Source organism: Aotus nancymaae, unplaced genomic scaffold (assembly GCF_030222135.1).
Source record: "Aotus nancymaae isolate 86718 unplaced genomic scaffold, 86718_ANA_hifiasm-v0.15.2.pri h1tg000053l, whole genome shotgun sequence".
In the NCBI taxonomy this organism is placed as follows: domain Eukaryota; kingdom Metazoa; phylum Chordata; class Mammalia; order Primates; family Aotidae; genus Aotus; species Aotus nancymaae.
The window spans coordinates 20,495,165-20,519,786 of NW_026988467.1; the positions used below are offsets into that span (position 1 = coordinate 20,495,165).

Sequence of the window (24,622 nt, forward strand, 5' to 3'; positions counted from 1 at the left end):
GTTTAAATTAAATATTGGTTGGCTGTTTGTTTGTTATCTTCTTCCCTTATTCCTTCCTGACTACATCATTAAGTATAATTATCAGTATAAAAGAGCTTTTCAATACCCATTACTAAATTGCATTCTAGCCTGGGCAAGAAAGCAATACTCCCATTCTCTCTCCCTCTTTCTTTTCCTTCTCCCTCCTCCCCATTCTCTCTATCTCTTTCTCTTCCTTTTTCCTCCTTCCTATTCTCTCTCTTTCAAAAAAAAAAGAAACAGAAAAAGCTAAGCTTTCAATAAAAAAATAAAAATAAAAAAAAAATAAATGCACGAGCACGCAAGTGTTCCCCTTGGCTGGGAATCAGCGCCTGGGGCACCCACAAGTGAGAGCTCCCGGACCTGTGAGAGCCAGGGAGTGACTGGGCCGCAGAGGCCCGAAGCAGGGGAGTTGGTGCAACAGCCCCGGTCACAGAGGCAAAGGTCAGAAACAACTCCTCCGGGTGCTCTGGCCAGCAAACTGTTGCAGGCAGCCTCCTGAATAAGCCACTGAATTCCAGTCACTATGGATTTGGGGCTGAGGTGGGGAAACAGGGAGGGAATACAAAGATTAATAAACTAGTCTCCATTTTCCTCCCAAAGTGCAACATGGTAAGGTATTTTCCTCCTCCAGACTCATGTGTACACACAGCTGCACAACTGAATGCTGGAATGATTCTGTGGCCATTCAACCTTTAATTACATAAACTGTTTTCAAAAATCACATTCAGCATGGAGATTTTCCAGAGATGCTGGAGTTGGCAGAAGCTCTCCACTTTCCGCAAATGGCCTCTGCCAGCTTGGGAGGAACCTCCAGGACCTGTGTCCTGAGAAGTCAGAGTGCAATGGCCCCAAGGGCATGCCAGGGTGGAGCTGTGTAGAGGTGGCCAGCTTGCAGATTCCATCCAGAGAGGAGACTCGAGGATCATGCCAAGTAGGGAATGGGGTTTCCACATGCCCTCAGGCATTCAACTCCTGGGCCAGGGTCTGTGATGAAGGGAGACTTCAGCCCTCAAAGCCTCTTGCTCCTACTCAGGTCTGGCAGGAGGGTCTGAGGCCAAGCAGCTCCTCCTGCCCCTCGCCTGCTTTCTGCCAGGAGAGACCTCTGTGTAGAGCTGGCTGTGAGGTACCTGCGCCGTTAACCTCATTCTCATTTCCATGTCCACATCCATGAATCATCTGTGTGTGCCCCTATTTCTTTTTTTCTTTTTTGGGATGGAGTCTTGCTCTGTCTCCAGGCTCGGGTGCTGCAGTGGCGTAATCTTGGCTCACTGCAACCTCCACCTCCTGGGTTCAAGCAATTCTCCTGCTTCAGCCTCCCGAGGAGCCGGGATTACAGGCATCTACCACCACACCCGGCTAATTTTTGTATTTTTAGTAGAGACAGGGTTTCACCATCTTGGCCAGGCTGGTCTTGAACTCTCGACCTCGTGATCCACCCACCTCGGCCTCCCAAAGTGCTGGGATTACAGGCATGAGCCACCTCGCCCGGCCTTGTGCCCCTATTTCCACACCGTCTCCAGGGCTTCAGACGGGCAAGGGGCTCAGAGTTTACAGGTAGCCTGAGCCACTTTGGAGCCAGTTTTTCTGTTCAGGGCTTGACAGATAAAGTTCCCAGCTTCCAGAAGCTTCTGGAGATTCACACCCTTTGAGAAATAAATTAGAGGATGCGGTAAGTCATGGTAAACCCTCAACACCAGGGAAAACATCAGCACGGACAGACAACTGTTGATACTGAAAAAGTAAAGGTGAAGATAAACAGGGTTTTTCCCTTGACAGCGGGACACCAGCTGCCAGTGAGCTCCTCTCTGTCTGGCACCTGGGTTATTCCTCTGACTCCCCCTCGCATAAGATGCCCAGTCTGTATAATGGTTTGCAGTGCCACTACCAGGGCACAGATCCCATCAGCCTTGTTCAGTGCTCCCTCTTCAGGGCCTAGCACAGGGCCTGGCCCACAGAGGTAAAAAACTGATATTCAAGTGAGGATGGTAAGGCAGAGAGGGAAGAATAAAAACACCAGCTGAAAGGGCCATGCAGAAACCCTCTGTTCACAGAATAGCTCATATTTGCTGATGTGCACTCCATGCTCAGCTCTGTGCTAAGCATTCCACATCTTTTTTTTTTTTTTAGAGACAGAGGTTTTGCTCTTGTCGCCCAGGCTGGAGTGCAGTGGTGCGATCTCAGCTCACTGCAACCTCTGCCTCCCGGGTTCAAGTGATTCTCCTGTCTCAGCCTCCCAAGTAGCTGAGGTTACAGGGGTACACCACCATGCCCATCTAATTTTTGTGTTATCAGTAGAGACAGAGTTTCACCATGTTGGCCAGACTGGTCTCGAACTCTTGACCTCAGGTGATCTACCTGCCTGGGCTTCCCAAAGTGCTGGGATTACAGGTGTGAGCCACCGTGCCTGGCCCTCTACATACGTTTTCTTACTTAATCCTCACAATGGCTCCATGAGACGGATGCTATTATTATTCCAATTTCTTAGGTTCAGAGAGATGAAATAATGTGTCTGATTTCTCATAGCCTGTGAGTGGCAGGAGTAGGCTTTAAACCCAGTTCAATCTTATCCTCAAGCACAGATGCTATTCTGCTTCCATTCACCACTGAGGGCCCTGATGGACCCTGGCGGATCCCTGGCAAGCTAATGCTACTGTCCTTATTTTACATAGAACAAAACAAAGGGCAAGAGAGAACTGATTCGTTTCAGGTCATGAACCTGACCCTTACCAGGGCCTCTTCCATGTTCCCTGATGCCTCCTAGGACTGAACTATCAAAGTCACTCTCTGACACCCCAGCCTCTTTGTGGCCATGGCCGTGGCCTCACTCAGTCCTACTCTCACAAACATTAAAACATTAGATCAAATATCCATAATCCCTGGTACCCTTCCCTTCCTTTTTTTTTTTAAGAGACAGGGTCTTGCTCTTTCACCCAGGCTGGAGTACACTGGCAGGATCGTAGCTCACTGCAGCCTCAAACTCGGCTCAAGTGACCTTCCAGCCTCAGCCTCTCAAAGTGCTGAGATTACAGGCATGAGCCACTGCGCGTGGCCAACCCTTTTCCTCTTTACTACTCAGCACCTTAACAGCCCCAAATACCCGCATCCGCTTTTGTTCTCAGCTTGAGGAGGAGCCCTGGTCAGTTCAGGGCTGTCACCACCAGGGGGCGGGCGGGCTTACCGTGTGAATGCCCAAGCCCTCTAGCATGTAGACCAGGTCTTCGGTGGCCAAGTTTCCCGATGCCCCCTGTGCATAGGGACAGCCTCCAAGTCCTGCCACAGACGAGTCCACGACACTCACTCCCATCTGGAAACATAAGGATGATGAAACACAGTTGTCACTGGGAACAAGAACCCACAGAGCTGGGCCTTGCAAACCTCCCAAGTCTGTTGCCTGAAATTCCAGAGTCATTCTTTCCTTTGGTGTATGATTCTGTGGACACAAAAGTCCCACTGAAACAGACAGTGCTTCTCCTTTTAGTTCCTGTTACACTGTTTCCTCTGCCGGCAGTATCCTTCCTTTCTTGGTGGACTCTCACCCTTTAGGTTTCAGTCTAAAAGCCTCCTGTTCAGGGAGACCTTTTCTGACCACCAGCCTAACCCACTCCCAATGCTGAGATTTCAGACCCCTGTTGTTTACTGTGGTTCATTAATTACTCCCCCCACCCACCCCCCGCCGCTTACACCCCACCACCTCCATGCTGCTGTCACTCAGTCAGGGCCTCACCACACTAGAGCCACATCCCATCTTCCCAGGTCAGTCGCTTCCTACTCTCCCACTCTCCCAGATGACTATTTCACCTTCTTCTCTCTTCTTAAACCTCTATCACCCCCTTCCCCATCCGCATTCTCATCTGCTTCTTTATGGAAACAGATGGAATCAGAAGAGACTGTCTCCATTGACTCCCACCGTCTCATCTACCCACCTGCCTGCATCTGGGCCTACAGACCCACTGACCCTCATGCTGCCTGGGGTGGACCCCGAGCTCCCAGCCAAGGCCAACCCCTCCACCTCAGCGTGAGGCCCATTCCCGCCTGCTCCAGCATGTGCTCCAGTAAGTCTCTCCTCTCTTTCCTGCAACCTGTTCCTCGCCTCTACTGGGTCATCCTCACACAGCAGCCTGTGATCTCTCCCATCTTTTATAAACCCTTTTTGGGACCCTCCAACCTCCCATTTCTTTGCTCCCATTCAAAGCAAAGTTCCTCAAAAGAGCTGTTCCCACTTAACATCTGCCATTCTCACTTGAACCCATTCAAAACAGGATTGAGTCCCCACAATTCCTCCACTGAAACAGCTCTAGTCACGGTTACTGGTGGCCTCCTTGTAGCTAAGTACAAAGGTCAAGTGTCTTCATCTTTGCACTTGACTCTCCACATCATCTTGGACACCTCCTCCATGTGGCTTCAGGGCTCCACATCCCCGTGGTTTTCCTCCTATGGTGCTCTGGCCTCTCCTGAGGCCTCGATCCAGTCTTTGCTGGCTCTTCTTCACCTCCCTGATCTCTGAAGGTTAGAGCCCTTACTGCTCACTCCTCAGACAGCTTCTCCATCTCCACTCGCTCCCAAGTAACTGCACCCAGGTTAACATACCTGCCTATAGATGTCTCAAGCTTCACAGATCAGAATACAAACTCCTGAGATCCAGTCATGCACCTGTGCCCTCCAGGCTCCCTTGCCACGTCTCTCACCTGGATTGCTGTAGGCTCTGAACTGGTTCTTCTGTCTTTGTCTTTCTACAGCGTATTCTCTATACAGCAGCCAGAGGAGCCCCTGTTTTTTTGAAAGGAGTCTTGCTCTGTTGCCCAGGCTGGAGGGTAGTGGCATGATTTTGGCTCATTGCAACCTCTGCCTCTCAGGTTCAAGCAATTCTTGTGCCTCAGACACCCGAGTAGCTGGGATTACAGCTACTCCCCCGCCACTATGCCTGGCTAATTTTTTAGTAGAGACGAGGTTTCACCATGTTACCCAGGCTGGTCTCGAACTCCAGACCTCAAGTGATCCATCTGCCTCGGCCACCCAAAGTGCTGGGATTACAGAGAGCCACCATGCCCAGCCAAGGAGCCTCTTAAAGGGAACATTTCAGATTATCTCCCTCCCTGCCCCTGCTAAAGACTCTCTGTTAGCTTCCCAGCTCAGTCTAAAAGAGTCAAAGTCCTACAAGGCCCCACCGGATATGGCCTTCTTCTAACCCTGACATCTCTGCCCCTCTCCTCGGTCACACCGCTCCTGCCACATGCCTCCTCATGTTCCTCTTCCCCCAGGGCTCTGCGCCTGCTTTCCTGGATGGGGCTCCCCTCCCTTCCTCTGCCTGCTAGGGGTCTGCAGATCTCTCTCAGATGCTACCTTCTGAGTGAGACCACTCTACAGAAAGACCTGGCACTCCCTTAACCTGCTTCATTTTTCTCCACAGTGCTTCTGAGCACCTGCCCTGCTATATGCTTATTTATTATCTATCTCATCTTACTAGACTGTCAGCCTCATGAGATCAGGGACTCTGTTTTGGTCACAGCTGACTCCTCAATGCTGAGAGCAGAGCCTGGCACACAGAAGGAGTTAGGTTTTAACAGGTGAATAAATGGTCTTACAATCTGTTATTTACACACCTGTAATCTTCCATCCGTCTTCCCCACCCAACATGACATCAGCTCCCAGAGGGCAGGGGCTGGGTCTTGTTTCTGTCATCTAAGTCAGCACTTAACCTGGCACATCGATCCATATTTCTCAAATAACTGATAGAAGAGGGAGGTCAGAGGAAGCTATTGCCAAACCTCACACAGCTCAACCTGTTCCCTGATAAATTTTCAAAAAGGGGATTCTGAGACATCAGGTGCCATAAACAGACAGGCACAGAGGAGCAGGAGTGTCCTGAGCCTGGGCAGGATGAAGTTTTGCCTCAGACTCACCTCAGCTGTGCAGAAATCCCCTTTACCTGCCTGGCAAGCCATGGGAGAGGAAGTCACTCTCCCTACCTGCCTGGCCAGGAAACGCATGAGCTGAAGGAAAGCCCAGAAGCAGGGCAGGGTGTCACAGTAAGCCGAGAAATGAGGGGACCACAGAGCTACCAACCTTAACCTTGACAGCCACAACTCTGAGGAAACAGGCCCAGAATGTAACAGACTCACCTGATTCAGACATGTACCTCTAGGGGATAACTGAGAGGAAAAAAAGGTGGCTGGGACTGCCATCACCATCCTAGAGATGGAAGGTTAGGTCAGTGCTATGGCAAGGTCTGACACTAACAATGCTCCTTCTATCTGGCTGCCAGCCAATGGATCCCCATTCCAGGCCAGCCCACGACAAGCAAACCTCAAGGGAAACCAAATCTGAGGTCTTAGCTCAATCCGTGGGGAACAGCATAAAAGCCTCTCCCTCTGAGTGACCTCTGCTGGCCTCTGTTCCTCCTGTCTCCTCACCTGCTTCCACTGCACACACGCGCACACCCACAGCGCTGTATGTTGTATGAGCCCTCCCTGAACCCGCATCAGTCCTGAGATGCAGCTCTGCCCAGTGACCTTTCCTCTTTCCTTGCCAGCGGCTTACTTTACGTCCTTCAAGCTTCGCTCAGACCTCTTCTGCACATCCTCCCTGATCTCCTCAGCTGGGACGGGGCCCCTCTAGGCTTCCTGAGCCCTGTGCTTCTTCCCTTCATGGCATCTGTCGTAATGCAGTAGGATTGCCACGTAACTCCCCTGACTGTCTCCCCAGTACAGAGGTGTACACTTCACATCTGGGGATCACGACGACTGTGTCTACCATTGCCAGCCCAGGACCTGGCATACTGGCACCAGCAAATGTTTGCTGAGAGAATAAGTGATAACAAGCTGTCCTGCCCACCACGACCTTTGGGAGAATGAGCATATGCCTTTGATTACCTGCAGGGCCATCAAGGTGTTGGCCAGGGCTTGGCCATAGGTGTCATGGCAGTGGACAGCCAGGGCAGCCGGAGGCACTTCCTGCATGACAGCAGACAGCATGTCTTTCATGATCCCTGGGGTGCCCACACCAATGGTGTCCCCCAGGGAGATCTCATAGCAGCCCATTGAGTACAACTTCTTGGTGACCTAGGGAAGCAAGCAGGTACTTGGAGGATACAGAATCCATGAGCCAGGGGATCCAAGCACTCAGAAGCAGGGGGCCTGAGCCTGGGCAGAACACTTCTGTGTCTGAAGTACTCAATTCCCACAGGATCACGTGCTCCTCACAACTCCCACTGGGAATGATGATCCTTATTCTATGATCAGGAAGCTGAGGCTTAAGGGGCAGAGCCAGCCGCTGGAGCCAGCTCACAGTCCTGAGGCTCCAACCCCTGTTCTTTCTTCCCTGCCTGTGTCCCTCAGACTTCAGTCCTTCACTTACCACTGTCACATGAGACTGGTAGACCCAGGTGCTGGAATCAGTGAAGTTCATTCCTTTCATGTAGTTTTATCCTCAGCAATAAAATCCATGAAATTATGAGTCTGAGATGCTAGTTATACATTTTTTTCTTTTTTGAGACAGGGTCTCTCTCTCTCTCACGCAGGCTGGAGTGCAGTGGTGTGATCTCAGCTCACCGCAACCTCAGCCTCTCGGGCTCAAGCAATCCTCCCACCTCAGTCTCCCAAGTAGCTGAGACCACAGGCGTGCACCACCATGCCCGGGTAATAGTTATAATATAGAATATATAAACTATATATAATTTTTTTTTGAGATGGAGTCTTGCTCTGTCGCCCAGGCTGGAGTGGAGTAGTGTGATCTCACTTCACTGAAACCACTGCCTCCCCGGTTCAAGAGAGTCTCCTGTCTCAGCCTCCCAAGTAGCTGGGATTATAGGTGCCTGCCACCATGCCCCACTAATTTTTTGTATTTTTAGTAGAGATGTGGTTTCGCCATGTTGGCCAGGCTGGTCTTGAACTACTGACCTCAGGTGATTCACGCAATTCAGCCTCCCAAAGTGCTGGGATTATAGGCGTGAGCCACCGCACCCAGCCAATAGTTATATTTTTTAATAGAGACACATCACTATTTAAATTTTTAGGAGCCCATTTGCACACCTCTAAAACCACTGCAAAATGGAAGCAGTATGCGCCTCACCCAAGAACCTGCTGCTGGCACGGAGCTGCTGGACAAGGTGCCATGGGATGTGGCGGGATTGGGGGACCAGAAGACACCAATGATCTGCTAGATAAATGAAATAGTGATGTCACTGCCCCCAGTGGCCCTGCAGAGAGTGGGGTGGTAGTGGCTGGCCTTTAGGGGGCGGCAGGGTGCAGGGGAAGGAGCGGGCCTTTGAAATAATGAGATGCTGGGTTAAAGTCCTAGTTCTGCTGCTCACTAGCTGTAGGCCTTGGCAAGGAACTTAACTTTTCTGAGCTTCAATTTCTGCTTTTGAAAAATGGTGATGACCCTTTGGTCATATGGAGAGGACTGGTAGCAACTAAGGCTAAGACCTGGAGCAGGGCAGCTGCTCTCAAGGAACAGTTGCTACTGTTACCATTCCCCTATCTGGATGCCACCAAGTATCCTGGGAAGAAGTGGGCTTTGGATGGAGACAAAATGAGGTTTGAGACCCGATTTCAGCATTTGTAACCTGTATGGCAAATTATTTAGTGTCAGTTTCCTTAACTGTAAAAGGGAATAATAATACCAAATTTGTACAGTGGTTTTGGAGATTAAATGACGTAAGTTCTTGGGCTGGTCAAACACAATTCCTGTACTGTGTTCTTCTCAGCACTGACCTGGTGACTGTTGAGAGGGCCTCAGGGCTGTGGCCTTTCAATCACTGCAAGGAGCTGTGGGAACTCCTGGGTAAGGAGCCCCTCCTCAGAGGATCACCTCAATGACCAGACTGGAAACTGGATCGGAGGTTTTCAGGCTGGGGTAGAGGCCAGGGAGTTCAAGGACTACGTGTCTGGCTAGGAGCGGGGCCTCCAGGGAGCAAGTGCAGGGCTGTGCTCACGTGGGATAGGGCGCTTACTGAAGGAGCTGGGTGAATGAATGAAATCAGGAACCTCCAGGAAAAGGTGGGGAGAGGAACCTCAGGGGTATGCACTCAGGGGCAGACAAGGTGGCCAACCCTCACCAAACCCCCCCACCCTGACACGTGCACACACCTCAGCTACTTTAGCCGGGGAGATCTTCCCTTCATAAGGGCAGCCAAGCACACAGGAGACGTACCTGTGGGAAGACAGGGGAGGAATGAAGTCAGTGTCCTGAGCTCTTTGGCCAGCAGGGCTGAGACAGGGCTGTTTAACAAACATTTCTGATCAGTGTGCAATCCACAACTGCAGCTGGGCAAAGGGCAGGGTGGTACAACTCAGTGCCAGGAGGAGGCAGTAGAGAGCCATGGCAGGAAACTGGGGGACAAGGGACCTACAGTTGAGGAAGCAGAGGTTGCACAGGCCTCAGGAGAGGCAGCCAAGGATTTACAATAAAGCAGAGGAGGAGAAGCTAGAGAGGGCAAGGAGAGCAAGCAGCTGGGTTGTACGGTGGGAGACGGAGCAGAACTACGTGCCGAGGGAGCTGGGACCAGTACTTCTAGGAAGAGACCAATGACTGGGTGAAACCAAACTCAGAACAAGAGCTGACTTGGATATGAGTCAGTAACAGGCTGGGCTGGCCTGAGGACCAAGGGATGAGCTGCCCCAGGGAGTTGCTAGAGGATTCATTCATTCATTCATTCGCCTGATGTTTACTGAGTTGCCTGTTATGCGCCAGGCACTGGGCATACAGCAGTGGGCGAGACTGATAAGGTTCCTGCCCTCTCAGAGCTTATCTCAAGCTAGGGACACAGACAATAAAAAAGCAACCAAATAAGTAACAGAGAAAATCTCAGAAGTGACGTGCCACAGAGGAAAGACGGGAAATGACAGGAACAAGTGGAGGAGGCCAGCTGTAGCGAGGGTCCAGGAAAGACCCCTCTGAGGACAGGATGTTGGACCCAAGAGAAGGCGGGATCTGTGAGAAGAGCATTCCAGGCAGAGACAAGAGCCCGGGGAAAGCCCTGAGACAGAAGAGCCAGGCGTGTTCCAGGCAGAACAAAGGATAGCTGAGACGGAGAGAGCAAGGGGCAAAGAAGTACGAGATGAGAAGGTCAGCGAGGTGGGCACAGGTCTGATCACGGGTCTTTGGGCTATGGTAAGGAGTGTGGATTTTGGATCTAGACGACTTCTATTCCCACCTGCCCTGTTGGAGCTGAGGTGTCTTTAAAACCCTTTAGAGTCGAGCAAAGTATTCTGCATATTAAGAGGCATAGTAACTGTTCAACAGATAAATAATTTCAGACTCTGAAATTATAAATAAAGATCCCAGTGTACTTTTCCATTTTAATGCTCCCACTTATTCTCCAACCACTGCTGAGGAAGAGAAAGGTAAGTGAGATGCTGAGGAAGACACAGATGTGGGAGTCAGGCCAATGTCACTGGAGCCCCTGCTTCCCTTCATCCACCTGCCCACCAGTGACTGAGTGCCCACTGTGTGCTAGGCCCTGAGCTGGGAGAGCAGAGCACCCCAGGGACTGGGAGAGATGAGGGCTTTGCCCTCATGGAGTGCACGGTCTAGTGAGGTGGGGCAGGGAGGGAATTTTAAAAGCAGCTAAGTGCTATATTAGAGGATGTCCAGACACTATGGGGTCCCAGAGAAGGGCGCTAACTCCAGCTGAAGGACTGGGGCAGCTTCTCAAAGGAACTGACTCCCACAGGAAGACCCGAAGGATGAGCAGGAGTTATCCACGAGAAGCATGATGATGTGGAGGAAGTGTTTTTTTGTTTGTTTGTTTGGAGACAGAGTCTCACTCTTTCGCCCATGCTGGAGTGCAGGGGCATGATTTTGGCTCACTTCAGCCTGGATCTCCCAGGCTCAGCTGATCCTCCCACCTTAGCTTCCCAAGTAGCTGGGACTACAGACACATCCCACCACACCTGGCTTTTTTTTTTTTTGTAGAGATAGAGTTTCATCATGTTGCCCAGGCTGGTCACAAACTCCTGGGCTCAAGCAACCCACCCACCTTGGCCTCCCAAGGAAGGGTGTTCTGAGCCCACAGAAAGCACATGCAAAGGCCCAGAGGCAAGAGAGAGTGGAGGCATGTGACAAACAGAAAGAAGTTGTAGTTGGGCTGGAGTGTACCATGCAGAGGAAGCAGGGGCCAGAAGGGAATGTGAACAGTAGGGCTACAGAAAAGAGCTGGGACCAAATCATGCAGGGTCTTGTAAACCTCATTAAAAAGTCTGCACTTGGTTAGTCACTGAAAGGTTTTTAACCAGGAGGGATGTGATCAGATGTGTACTTTTGTGTTTTTGTTTTGTTTTGTTTTTTGATACAGAGTCTTGCTCTGTCACCCAGGCTGGGATGCAGTGGCACTGATCTTAGCTCACTGCAACCTCTGCCTTCCAGGTTCAAGTGATTCTCCTGCCTCAGCCTCCTGAGTAGCTGGGATTACAGGCATGTGCCAGCACACCCAGCTAATTTTTGTACTTTTAGTAGAGACAGGGTTTCACCACGTTGGCCAGGCTGGTCTCGAACTCCTGACCTCAGGTGATCCGCTCACCTCAGCCTCCCAAAGTGCTGGGATTATAGGAGTAAGCCCAGCCCAGATGTGCATTTTTGAAAGATCATTCTGGCCACAATTTTTTTTTTTTTTTTGAGACGGAGTCTTGCTTTGTGGCCCAGGCTGGAGTACAGTGGAATGATCTCAGCTCACTGCAACCTCCATCTTCCAGGTTCAAGTGATTCTCCTGCCTCAGCTCCCGAGTAGCTGGAATTAGAGTACCCACCACCATGCCCAGTTAATTTTTGTATTTTTAATAGAGATGGGGTTTCACTATGTTGGCCAGGCTGGTCTCAAACTCCTGACCTCAGGTGACCCACACACTTTGGCCTCCCAAAGTGCTGGGATTACAGATGTGAGCCACTGCACCTGGCCTCTGGCTTCAATTTGCACAGTAGTGTGACCTTACAGTAGACTATTCACTGGGCCTCGGTTTTGTCATTTATGAAGTGGGGATAACCTACTCCCTGCTGGGCTATTGTGAGGTTTCAGTTATTATAGATAATACACAATCCCTGGAACTACTGATATTAGAGACGTGATGTTGGAAACTTAGAAGCCTTGGGAACTCTCCAGGGATGTGTGAAGAGCTAGTGTTAAAGCCAGGACTCAACTGCCCCCACAAACCCCAATTAGCGTCCTGTCCTACTAGATTCCTCTAGCATGACAGCAGTGCTGCTATCATGGCTCACTGCAGCCTCGAACTCCTGGTCTCAAGCCATCCTCTGCCTCAGTCTCGCAAGTTGCTAGGCACATGCCATCATAGTCAGCTGGTGAACGGACCCAAAATTCAGGTTTGAGAGAAAGTACTTGGCCAGGATTTCTTCTGACTACACTTACTTGGAAAAAGATGTCTAGGTGTGGAGCTTGGGCTGCCTCCACCCAGGATAAGAAGTTTATGGCAGGAGGACCACTTGAGTCTGAGTCTACTTCCATTCCGAACGGTACAGAGGAAAAGATACCACTATGCTCTGACTCACCCTCGCACAGGAATATTGGCTGACTGGGCTGCCTTCCGGATTGCATCAAACCGCTGCAAACTCTCCTCCATGGAACAGTTGATGTTCTTCTTGGTGAAGAGCTCTGAGGCAGCTCCGAAGATGGCCACTTCCTTGGCTCCAGCAGCAACCTGCCAACATCCGGGTGAACTCCTTTCAGCACTTTTCTCTTTAAGGAACACTGACACAGAGTGGCAAAAAGGTGTTTTTTTTTTTTTGAGACGGAGTCTCATTCTGTTGCCCAGGCTGGAGTGCAGTGGTGAGATCCTGGCTCACTGCAACCTCCGCCTTCCAGGTTCAAGCAATTCTCCTGACTCAGCCTCCTGAGTAGCTGGGATTACAGGCACATGCCACCAAGCCCAGTTAATTTTTTTGTATTTTTAGTAGAGACAGTGTTTCACCATGTTGGCCAGGATGGTCTGGAACTCCTGACCTTGTGATCTGCCTGCCTCAGCCTCCCAAAATGCTAGGATTATAGGTGTGAGCCACTGCACCCAGCCAAAAAACTTCTCTTAAGGTAAATTTTATGTTATGTGAATGTTATGGGTTGAATTGTGCCCTCCTAAAAAGATATGTTGAAGAACTAAAACCCAGCACCTCAGAATGTGACCTTATTTGGAAACAGGGTCATTGCAGATAAAATGAGTTAAGATGAAGCCGTACTGGAATAGGGTGGGCTCCTACTCTCATAGGACTGGTGACCTTAAAAAAAGATGACCACATGAAGACACAGAGACACAGAGAAGATGGCTCTGGGAAGTTGGAGGCAGAGACTAGAGAGATGCTACAAGCCAGGCAATGCCAAGGACTGCCAGCCACCACCAGACCCCAGCAGAGAGGCACAGGACAGATTCTCCCAGAGGCCTCAGACGGAACCAAGCCTGCTGACACGTTGATTTGGGACTTCTGGCCTCCAGAACTGTGAGATAATACATTCCTATTGTTTTAAACCACCCAGTTTGTAGTGCTTTCTTACAGTAGCACTAGGAAACAAACACAGTAAATTCTGTCAATTAAAAAAAACAACAACAACTTTGACTTTCCCCAAGGAAACCACCACCACTGCCACCACAACCCTGGAAGTCACTCTTGAGAAAAAGCTTTTTTTTTTTCCTCTTGTTCTGTCACCCAGGCTTGATGAGTGCCCTTCAAGACTTCAGTGTGGTCAGCCATCTAGGAACCAAGAGACATTGCCAAGTCATCACCAAGAGCAGGCAGAGAGTTCAGTGGTGCTATTATGCTCACTGTAGCCTCAAACTCCTGGTCTCAAGCCATCCTTTGCCTCAGCCGCCTGAGTAGCTAGGACTACGGGTACAGGCCATCACAGTCAGCTAATTAATTTTTTTTTTTTTTTGTAGAGACAGGTCTCCTTATGTTGCTCAGGCTGGTCTCAAGCTTCTGGCCTCAAGCTAATCTCTTTCTTCAGCCTCCCAAAGTGCTAGGAGTATAGATGTGAGCCACTGTGCCCAGCCAAAAAAAGCTTTTGGCCTAAATGCAGAACCAGCATCTCCAAAGATGTTCTTGTCTAAAATTGTAAGGAAGTTGGCAGATGCCAGCAACTACTGTTGAAACTCTTGTGGAGAACTTGGTTACCTTTCTCTAAAGAAGTGGTTAATCAAAAGAGCTAACATTTATCAAGCAGTTACCTTTTATCAGGCTCTTGCTAAGCAATGTACATGCATCCTATCTTCTGAAATGCTCCCAACTTCAGGTACTATCATTAGCCCTAGTTTATAGGCTTGTCAACAGAGTAGTGAGTGGCAGGGCTAGGTCTGTCCCAGGGTCTGGCTGACAGACAAGTGTTCAGATGGACATCTCAGGACAGGGGACTGAGGCCCCAAGTCAAAGCAGGGACCAATACCATCAATCTCATTTCAGGAGCCCCACCAACAAGCTATCCTCTTACCGCTGCCTCAAAGCCTTTCAAATTTGGAGTCAGGACTGGGTAGTTGACGCCAGGAAACTTCTGAATGCCCTTCAAGACTTCAGTGTGGTCAGCCATCTAGGAACCAAGAGACATTGCCAAGTCATCACCAACAGCAGGCAGAGAGTTCAGTTAGAGAAAACCTTTTCATCACAAAACCTCTGTTCTCTAGAACTCTTAGATAATAATTCCTTCTGCAGAGCTGAGTCTCCCCAATACTTTTACTGTTTGTTTGACTGCTGATGGGCCAGAAGGCCCTTGGTTTGGATGAGATCCCAATTTCTCCATATGGCCCATACTTCCAGCTTTACCTATGCGGAAACAGCAGGAATACTACTACCAGCCATTTATCGAGAACGTACTCTGGGCCAGGCACTGAGCTCAGCTCTGTGTTAAACACCCATTTTGTAACAGGATGTTTCTTCTCCACTTAACTACCTTCGTGAAGCAGGAGTTGTCAGTCCTCCTCTTTTACAAACAAAGAAACTACGCAGAGGTTTTAGACTTTAGCGCTAGAAGAGGTCATCTCTAACATGGAGAAGGGAAAGGCCTTAGCAATGTCACTGAGAAAGTCAGAGCAGAGCCAAGACGGGACCCAAGGGCCTGAATCCCCCAGGTCATGTTCTTTTGCTGCAACACAGTGCTATGAATCACCTGAGACCTCTCAAAGCCAGGGGCCTGGAAACCTATGTTGTCAACTTCTACTTGCTTAAAAGGCAAATGCAAAACTTTTCATCCCTGGAGAAAGGCCTCTTACTGAGGGCTAGGGCTCACCTGGGGAACCCACTTAGGAGACACAAAGCTGGTGGCTTCTATAACAGACAGTCCTGCTTCAGAAAGCATGTCTATCAGCTTGATTTTCACTGGAGTAGGTACGATATTCTATAGTGGAGAGAGAAACACCAGGTCAGCAAAGTTAGTAGTAAAACAGCCTCAGAATGCAGTGCTTGTTAGTTCAAAACTACAGATAATTTTTTGCAGTGGATGCAGCTTCTCACCGGAAAAGGAGTTATTTATGTAGAAACATTTTTCTGCCATGCAGGCTTTGCCTTCGGTAAATGTGTGTTAATTTATAATCCCTTCATAAACAAATTGAGAGCAATGTGTGATTGCCTAAAAGGGCAGAGATGACTAACCCTCTGGGGGGTATAGGATGGGGCCCCAAAGTATAACACCCTTCTCTCTTCTGTCTCCCAACTGGCATAGGACTTCAGCCTCATGTGGTCAGCACATAGCTTCTTTCTCTTCCTCCCCACCGTATCAAGTCGCTCACCAGATTCTATGGATTCCTCTTTCCAAATCTACCATCATTATCCTGTATCATGGTCTCACGCCACTAATTCATCCTACACAAGAATCCTCCTAAAACGCAGCCTCCAATCTTTCATTCTCTTGCATCAAAAGCTTTCTATAGCTCCCCAGTACTTACAGGATTAGACAAAAAGTTCTAAGAACTCCAGGTCTGGCCAGACACAGTGGCTCACGCCTGTAATCCCAGCACTTTGGGAGGCTGAAGTGGGTAGATTACTTAAGTTTAGCAGTTTAAGACCAGCCTGGATAACATGACAAAACTATGTCTCTATAAAAAATACAGAAATTAGCCAGGCATGGTGGCACGTGCCTGTGATCCAGCTATTCAGGAGGCTGAGGTGGGAGGATCGCTAGAGCCCAGGAAGTCAAGGATGCAGTAAGCCATGATTGTGCCACTGCACTGGGTGACACAGAGCAAGACCCTGTCTCAAACAAAAAGAACACACATAAAAAAAACTCCAGGTCCTTCTTGCTAGGTCCTCCCCTCACCTGCCTTCTTCAGTTTCTCTCCCACTACTCTAACTTAATCTATGGCACAATTTTTTTTTTTTTTTTTGAGATGGAGTCTCACTTTGTTGTCCAGGTTGGAGTACAGTGGTGCAATCTCAGCTCACTGCAACCTCTGGCCTCCCAGATTCAAGCGATTCTCCTGCCTCAGCCTCCAGAGTAGCTGGGACTACAAGTGAATGCCACCACACCCAATTCATTTATTTTAGTTTCACCATGTTGGCCAGGCTGGTCTCAAACTCCTGACCTCAGGCGATCTGCCCGCCTCAGCCTTCTAAAACGCCAGGATTACAGGCCTGAGCCACTGTGCCTGGTCTGACAAATAATGTTTGAAAACCCTCCATGTTCCAGCCATTGTGCTAGGTGCTGGGGACATAGTGGTAAGCAGAACAGATGGGATTCTGCCCTCCTGGAACTTATACACTATTGTTTCCAACAAGCACTCACTATTAAAGCTAGGGTGGACATGCTAAAAACAAGAAAGAAAAGGAAAAAGCTTCTCTGGGCTGGGTGCAGTGGTTCAAGCCTGTAATCCTCGCACTTTGGGAGGCCAAGGTGGGTGGATCACCTCAGGTCAGGAGTTCAAGACCAGCCTGGCCATCATGGTGAAACCCCACCTTTAAAAAAACAAAAAAAAAGAAAGAAAAAGCTTTTCTTATTGAAAAAATAATCAATACATGATTCTTTCAGAAAAACATGCCCAAAACAAAAGAAACTACGATTAGAACCTTCCAGTGACAACACTATTAAAACCCTCGTGTGTAACTTTATAGATCTGTGCAGTCCAACATGTCACTGGTCACGTGTGGTTAGTTAAATTTAATAAAAATGTTTAAAAATAAAAATTCAATTCCTCAGTCACACTAGCCACATGTCAAGTTCTCAAGGGCCACTTGGGTCTAGTGGCCACCACATGGAAAAGCTCAGGTCTAGAATATTTCCATCTTCACAGAAAGTTCCATGGGAAATGTTGGTCTAGATCCTAGTCTACATAAATGCTCCCATATGCATGTAAACTTTTTTCTTACATAAAAGTGTTAAGATCAAAAACTACATGGCCGGGCACAGTGGCTCATGTCTGTAATCCCAGCACTTTGGGAGGCCAAAGTGGGTGGATCGCCTGAGGTAAGGAGTTCGAGACCAGCCTGGCCAAGCTGGAGAAACCCCGTCTCTACTAAAAATACAAACATTAGCTGGGTGTGGCAGCGGGTGCCTGTAATCCCAGCTACTCAGGAGGCTGAGGCAGAAGGACCACTTGAACCCGGGAAGCGGAGGCTGCAGTGAGCCGAGATTGCGCCATTGCACTCCAGCCTGGGAGACAGAGGGAGACTCTGTCTCAAAAACTATATATATAAGGCCAGGTGCGGTGGCTCACGCCTATAATCCCAGCACTTTGGGAGGCCGAGACGGGTGGATCACGAGGTCAAGAGATCGAGACCATCCTGGTCAACATGGTGAAACCTCATCTCTACTAAAAATACAAAAATTAGCTGGGCGTGGTGGCGCACGCCTGTAGTCCCAGCTACTCGGGAGGCTGAGGCAGGAGAATTGCCTGAACCCAGGAGACGGAGGTTGCGGTGAGCCGAGATCGCGCCATTGCACTCCAGCCTGGGTAACAAGAGCGAAACTCCGTCTCAAAAAAAAAAAAAAAAAAAACTATGTATATATACACACACACAAACGTGCGTGCATGCAGTATTTGTTTTTGTTTGGAGACAGAATTGTGCTTTCCATACAAATCAGTACAGTGGTGTGATCTTGGCTAACTATAACCTCTCCCTCCTGGGTTCTTGTGCACCAGCCTCAGGAGTAGCTGAGGTGTGTGCACCATGACCAGCCATTTGTTTTTTATTTTTATTTTTTCAGTAGAGACAGGGTTTCACCATATTGGCCAGGCTGGTTTCAAACTCCCAGCTTCAAGTGATCCACCTGCCTCAGCCTCCTAAAGTGCTGGGATTACAAGCATGAGCCACCACCATGCCCAGCCACACACACTATTTTATAACCTGCTTAAGCCACTTAATATATACCTATGTTATTAATGGCTTCATAATATTTTATTTTATAAAAAGTCCATAATGTATCTGACCCAAATTTCCTCATACTAAACATTTAGGTTGTTTCTAACTGTTCTGCTCTTACCAACAGGTTCATAAGGAACACCCCAAGGTTAAATCTCTGCATTGGGTCTTACCACCCCACCCCACTGGGCTGTGGACCTGGGGACACCAAACCTGTTGCACCATCATTCAATTTAATGTTTGCTTTTATTTTTTTGGTTGTTGTTTTTAAATAAAATGGAGTCTTGCTGTGTTGCCCAGACTCATCTCAAACTCCTGGGCTCAAGCCATCCTCCCACCTCAGCCTCCCAAGTAATTAGGAATTACAGGCATGAGTCACCCACCCAGCTTGCCCCACCATTTTAGATCATTTAACTGTCACAGGTGCGTGTCCCTGTCTGGCCTGTTCTTCTCTTCCCTAACTCGTGCAGAGGAATCACATCTTGCATAGCTCTGTGCACTGCCACGGCACCTACTACATGGAATACTCAAAGCAGATGCTCGAAAAGCCTTTTTTGGCTCATTTCCATCTTTACCTTTTCATTTTGTAGTCCATCTCGGGGACCAACTTCCACAATTTTCACTCGCTTTGGTAAAGTGCCCATAGATGAGGTGCTGACCTTTGGTTTAAAAGAGGAAACAAGAAGTATGAGGAAGGGATTGCCACAATTCCCAGGAAGGCCAATCTTCACTAATAATGAGACAAGAAGAAATATTTCTCACCATTTCATTCACATTTGGTCTGTTTTAGAATTAAGAACAAAAAGAATATTTCACTTAGTAACAGGAACAAGCAAGAGATTCATGCTCCCATTACAGGTTCTCCCCTGAAATTCAGACTCATTTTCTACTGCCTACCTGACAGCTCTATTTACATCTCTCCAATGTAACCATCCCAAAACAGAACTCTAATTTCTCCTAAAGCCTGGCTGACTCCATCCTTTCCATCTCCATAAAAGGCATCACATATATCCTATTGCTTAAGCCAGAACCTGATTCATCCCTTTCACCTATTCACCATGGCCTATAGGACTCTATATGCTGTTGTATGTACATTAGAAGTAGTTTTAAAAGGCCAGGCATTGCCGGGCATGGTGGCTCATGCCTGTAATCCCAGCACTTTGGGAGGCTGCGGTGGCAGATCACTTGAGGTCAGGAGTTCAAGACCATCCTGACCAACAAGGTAATACCCTGTCTCTACTGAAAATACAAAACTTAGCCAGGTGTGGTGGTGGGTGTCTGTAATTCCAGCTACTCAGGAGTCTGAGGCAGGAGAATCGCTTGAACCCGGGACGCAGAAGTTACAGTGAGCTGAGATCGCATCACTGTACTCGATCTCATCTTATCTTATCTTGGGGGACAGAGCAAGACTCCATCTCAAAAAAAGAAAGAAAGAAAGAAAAGAAAAAGGCCGGGCGAGGTGGCTCACGCCGGTAATCCCAGCACTTTGGGAGGCCAAGGCAGGCCTTCGAGACCAGCCTAGCCAACACAAAGAAATCCCATCTCTACTAAAAATATAAAAATTAGCCAGGTGTGGTGGCATGGACCCATAGTCCCAGCTACTCAAGAGGCTGAGGTGGGAGGACTGCTTGAGCCCAGAAGGTCCAGGCTGCAGTGAGCCATGATTGTGCTCTACAATGATTGTCCCACTACACTCCAGTTTGGGCAACAGAGCCAGACCCTGTCTCAAAAAAAAAAAAAAAAAAAAATTAAGTGACTCTAAACGTCACTTGATCCTTTCTAATTAAAAAAAAGAAAAGACTCTGTATGAGTTGGCTCCTGCTGACCTCCTGAAATCATCATTTGCCCCTACTGTTCCACTCCCAACCTCCACCCAACAGGTGGCTAAGCTCCCTGCCTTCTCTCTCACAGCAGGGCTTCCGCTGCCCCAAGGCTCCTTATCTGGCTTTTTTTTTTTAAACCTGGCTCTTATCACCTCTCTCTCTCTCTCTCTCTCTCTCTCTCTCTCTCTCTCTCTCTCTCTCTCTCTCTCGTCTTTCAGATGAGAGAGGCTTCCTCTGACCACCCTTCGCAAAGCTGCCACTCCTCCCATTCCCATTATTTTCTATATCAGAGCTGTAATTATTTTCTTCAAAGCATGATAAAGAATGCCTACTCTGTCAGGCGCAGTGGCTCACGCCTGTAATCCCAACACTTTGGGAGGCTGAGGTGGGCAGATCACAAGGTCAGGAGATCGAGACCATCCTGGCTAACACGGTGAAACCCCGTCTTTACTAAAAATACAAAAAATTAGGTGGGCATGGTAGCAGGTGCCTGTAATCCCAGCTACTCAAGAGGCTGAGGCAGGAGAATTGCTTGAACCTGGGAGGCAAAGGTTGCGGTGAGCCGAGATCGTATGACTGCACCACAGCCTGGGCAACAGAGCAAGATTCCATCGCAAAAAAAAAAAAGAAAAGAAATAGGGGCACACACAGATAATTTATGGATGGGGACATGGCACTGTGTTTGGTACAAAGTAGGCACTCATTACAGTTATTAAAATAACAAATAAACCATGAAGGACACAGCTGTACCAGAAGAGAGCAATTACTGAATATGGGAAGGAGTAGTCAGTCCTGGATTTTTCAGGGTATGGGCAAGATGCAGGAGGGCTCTATTCTGTTACAGTCATAGTCTGGGTGATGACAAGAATGGGTCTAAGGGGAAATAACACCCCTAGTAGCTGAAGACATTTTTTACAAAATGTCTTGTCTCCTCTACATAAAGTCTGCTCCAAATCTTAGTCTTCCCTATCAAGTAACACAAGACTTCTTTTTCCTCTTTCCTCTACCTGTCTTGATACCATAACTCTTCAAATCAACTTTGTTTCAGATTTAATCTGGATAAATATACCCCCATGGGGCAAAGAGGGAGGCACACTGTGTAATCTGCTAAAGATCTCAACCCCCTGAAGCGCCCAGGAATTCCCTGCTAGGAAGCAGCTGGAACATGAACAACTCACCTAACTGGCCTTGTTTTTAGCCAACAAGGCCTCTTAGAGACTGAGGCGATAAGCCACTAAATTTCATGAAGTAAACAGGCTATACTGGAAAGTCCCTGCAACTTGAATCTCCAACAGGGATGTTCAGCCTCTGCTAGTACATCACCCTAAAACTATCTCACTGGAATATAAGTTTCATGAGACAGGGATTTTTTTTTATTCAATGCTGTATTTCTAAGGCCCTGGGGCATAATACGCACTCAATAAATAATGGTTGAGTGTTGCTGAAAGAATCTAAAACCTGCTTCCAAGTTGCTTGTATTAGAACATTAGAAGCTCCATTCCACGTCCTTCCCTGTAACAGTTCTTCGCATAACAATTCACTTTTTTTTTTTGAGACAGAGTCTTGCTCTGTTGCCCAGGCTGGAGTGCAGTGGTATGATCTCGACTCACTGTAACCTCTGTGTCCCTGGTTCAAGCAATTCTCTTGCCTCAGCCTCCCGAGTAGCTGGTATCACAGGTGCCTGCCACCACACCTGGCTAATTTTTGTATTTTTAGTAGAGATGGGGTTTCACCAGTTGGTCAGGTTGGTCTCGAACTCCTGACCTCAGGTGATTCACCTGCCTTGGCCTCCCCAGTGAGCCATCGCACCTGGCCACAATTCACATTTTTTAAACACTTAATATTTGCCAGGCACATACAAGAGCCATTACATATTAACCCATACTGTCCTCTCAACAATCTTATCAGGCCGGAACTATCATCATCCCCATTTTACTGCAATAAATCTAAGGCAAAAAGAGATTAAGTAACTTTCCCTAGGTGACAGGCAGAGCTAGTCACTGAGGCAGTATCTAAACCTGCCAGTGTGGCTGCAGAGCTCAAGTTCCTAACTTCCAGGCCATTGTTGCCTCCTTACTACAGTCATCACAACCTCAAGGCAGGGACTATTATTATCCAGCTTTGTAGGAGAAGAAACTGAGCCTCAGAGCGATTACCCAAAAATCACAGTTAGAAAGTGACAGAGCTTGGACTTGAACCCTTATCTGGTTCTAATACTAATACTAATACTAGTTCCTATGCTTGGAACCCCATGGAAGGCCATCTCATTACAACAAGTATTTCTTAAAAATATATTAATATCTACTATTTGTTTAATTTTCTTAACTTTCCAAGTTGGAATTGCCATCTTCATTTTACACATGAGCTGGTGGTGCAGCAGGTGAATGGACTAGTAAAGACATTAACTGGCTTTCTGAGCCGGACTCAGCATCACGAGTGTATAATTTTTCCCTCTATACAGCTATAACTACTCCTCAACTCTCTAAGGTAAAAATACCACCATGGACTGATAACTTATTAGGAACCAAATGCATTACTTAAATTTTCTCTAATCTCCAAAACAACCCCAAGGGAATGTTGTCCGTTTTACAGATGAAAAAGCTGAGGTTTAGGGAAAGTAAATAACTATGTCATTAAGCCTAGAAAGTGGCAAAACTATTGGGACACCCTAGCTTCACCTTTTATTTTGACTGTTCCTTGCGGAGCAGCGTTACCCCATCCATAGGCGGTATGCCCAGAGCAGCCTTGGGCTTTAACCAACACAATTTATTAAACTCTTTTTTTTTTTTTTTTTGAGACGGAGTTTCCCTCTGTCGTCCAGGCTGGAGTGCAACGGCGCGATCTCGGCCCACTGCAACCTCCGCCTCCCGGGTTCAAGCGATTCTTCTGCCTCAGCCTCCCGAGCAGCTGGGATTACAGACATGCGCCACCATGTCCAGCTAATTTTTGTACTTTTAGGAGAGACGGGGATTTCATCATATTGGCCAGGCTGGTCTCTTATCTCCTAACCTCGTGATCCGCCCGCCTCGCTTCCCAAAGTGCTGGGATTACAGCCGTGAGCCACCGCGCCCGGCTATTCAACCCTTTATACAGCTACCTCTCCTACACTTTTCCTCTGTTGAGAACAGGAGAGGGGAAAACATCAGGATCGAACAGGATCAAAGTGCAATTCCAAGGTAATCACAGCTTGGCTCCGTTCAACTCGAGTCCCGCTCGATACACTGCGATCGCTCCCCAAGCGTCTCTAAAAGCGATAGGAGTTGGAAATGCAGGCGAAGGAAATGGAAGGGTGTTCGTGATTTTCACTAATGAAGAGTTGGAGAGGTCTGAAGCACAATTAGAGGGAGAAAGGGGCCAGGGTCACTGGAAAGAGCCCTGGGCGGGGAATCAGGACGCCTCGGATGGCGTCCCAGGTCTCCATGATCCACCACCTCTCCGGGCCTCAGTTTTCCCATCCCCTTCAAAGGATTTAGAGGGAACAGGGAGGGTCCAAGACTCCAAGGCTCTCCCGACTCTGGCCTGATAGCTGTCCGGCCTCGCCTCTAAGAGAGCAGCCACCACGGGCCAAGCCCCCGACCCTGACAGTCAGATTGCCTGCAGGGTCGCCGCCTCAGCGGCCCGGGGCACTTACAGCCTGGAGGAACTTCAAGCCCAACAGCCGCCGCGGAAGCTCCTTCCTCATTGCTGCCATCTTGGCCCAGCATCCCCCGCGGCAACCTATCTGGGACCCACGTGACCGACGGCCAGCCGGGTGGGTGAGGCCTCGCCCCTCCGTAGTGAAGTCCAAGCTGGCTCCACCCTGAGTCTCTCTCCGTTTTTTTCCGAGCGCCTCTTGCATTCCCAGCCAAGTGAGACGTTAGGAATATAAAGATGAACAGAATTAGCCTGGACGACATGCAATCCTAGCACTTTGGGAGGCCAAGGTGGGTAGATCAACTGAGGTCAGGAGTTCGAGACCAGCCTGGCTAACATGGCGAAACCCCCCCGTCTCTCTTAAAAATACAAAAAAGATTAGTGGTGCATGGTGGTGGGCTCCTGTAATCCCAGCTACTCGGGAGGCTGAGACAGGAGAATTGCTTGAACCCAGGAGGCGAGGTTGCAGTGAGCTGAGATCACACCACTGCATTCCAGCTTGGGTGACAGAGCAAGACTGTCTCAAAAAAAAAAAGTTAGCCAGGCATGGTGGCGCATGCCTGTGATCTCAGCTAATTGGGAGGCTGAGGCAGGAGGATCGTTTGAGGCTGGGATGCTGAGATTGCAGCGAGCAGAGATCCGCCACTGCACTCCTGCCTGGGCAACACGGTGAGAGCCTGTCAAAAACAAACAAACAAAAAAACCAAAACCAAACAAATAAACAAAAAGATGAACAGAAATTAGCCAAAGCCTGTGGCTTCTTGTGTTTAGAGTGTGGAAGGTATGAGGAGACAAGAAGATAATAATTACACAAACAGTCGTGTCATTTCTAACTTGCACTTAAGGAGCAGCTTTATGATTCGCCA

General features: G+C 48.5%; 1 protein-coding gene across 1 annotated transcript; it reads right to left on the bottom strand.

Moving 5' to 3' along the window:
- Positions 1–701: 701 nt before the first annotated feature.
- HMGCL (3-hydroxy-3-methylglutaryl-CoA lyase) lies at positions 702–23,852 on the bottom strand. Its single transcript, XM_012439790.3, has 9 exons — positions 23,755–23,852; positions 18,876–18,959; positions 15,236–15,343; positions 14,444–14,539; positions 12,520–12,668; positions 9,108–9,171; positions 6,891–7,079; positions 3,200–3,325; positions 702–1,664 (listed from the first exon to the last, which is right to left on the bottom strand). The coding sequence occupies exons 1-9, from the start codon at positions 23,812–23,814 to the stop codon at positions 1,563–1,565; spliced, it is 978 nt and encodes a 325-aa protein (XP_012295213.2). The 5' UTR covers positions 23,815–23,852; the 3' UTR covers positions 702–1,562.
- Positions 23,853–24,622: the final 770 nt, after the last annotated feature.

Excerpts from the sequence above, each read along its gene's own strand:
- HMGCL (XM_012439790.3), bottom strand. The coding sequence starts at position 23,814 with ATGGCAGCAATGAGGAAGGAGCTTCCGCGGCGGCTGTTGGGCTTGAAG. Across the intron at positions 12,669-14,443 it reads TGAAAGGCTTTGAGGCAGCG|GTTGCTGCTGGAGCCAAGGA; the intron begins GTAAGAGGATAG and ends GGATGTTGGCAG. Across the intron at positions 7,080-9,107 it reads CCCCGGCTAAAGTAGCTGAG|GTCACCAAGAAGTTGTACTC; the intron begins GTGTGTGCACGT and ends TTGCTTCCCTAG.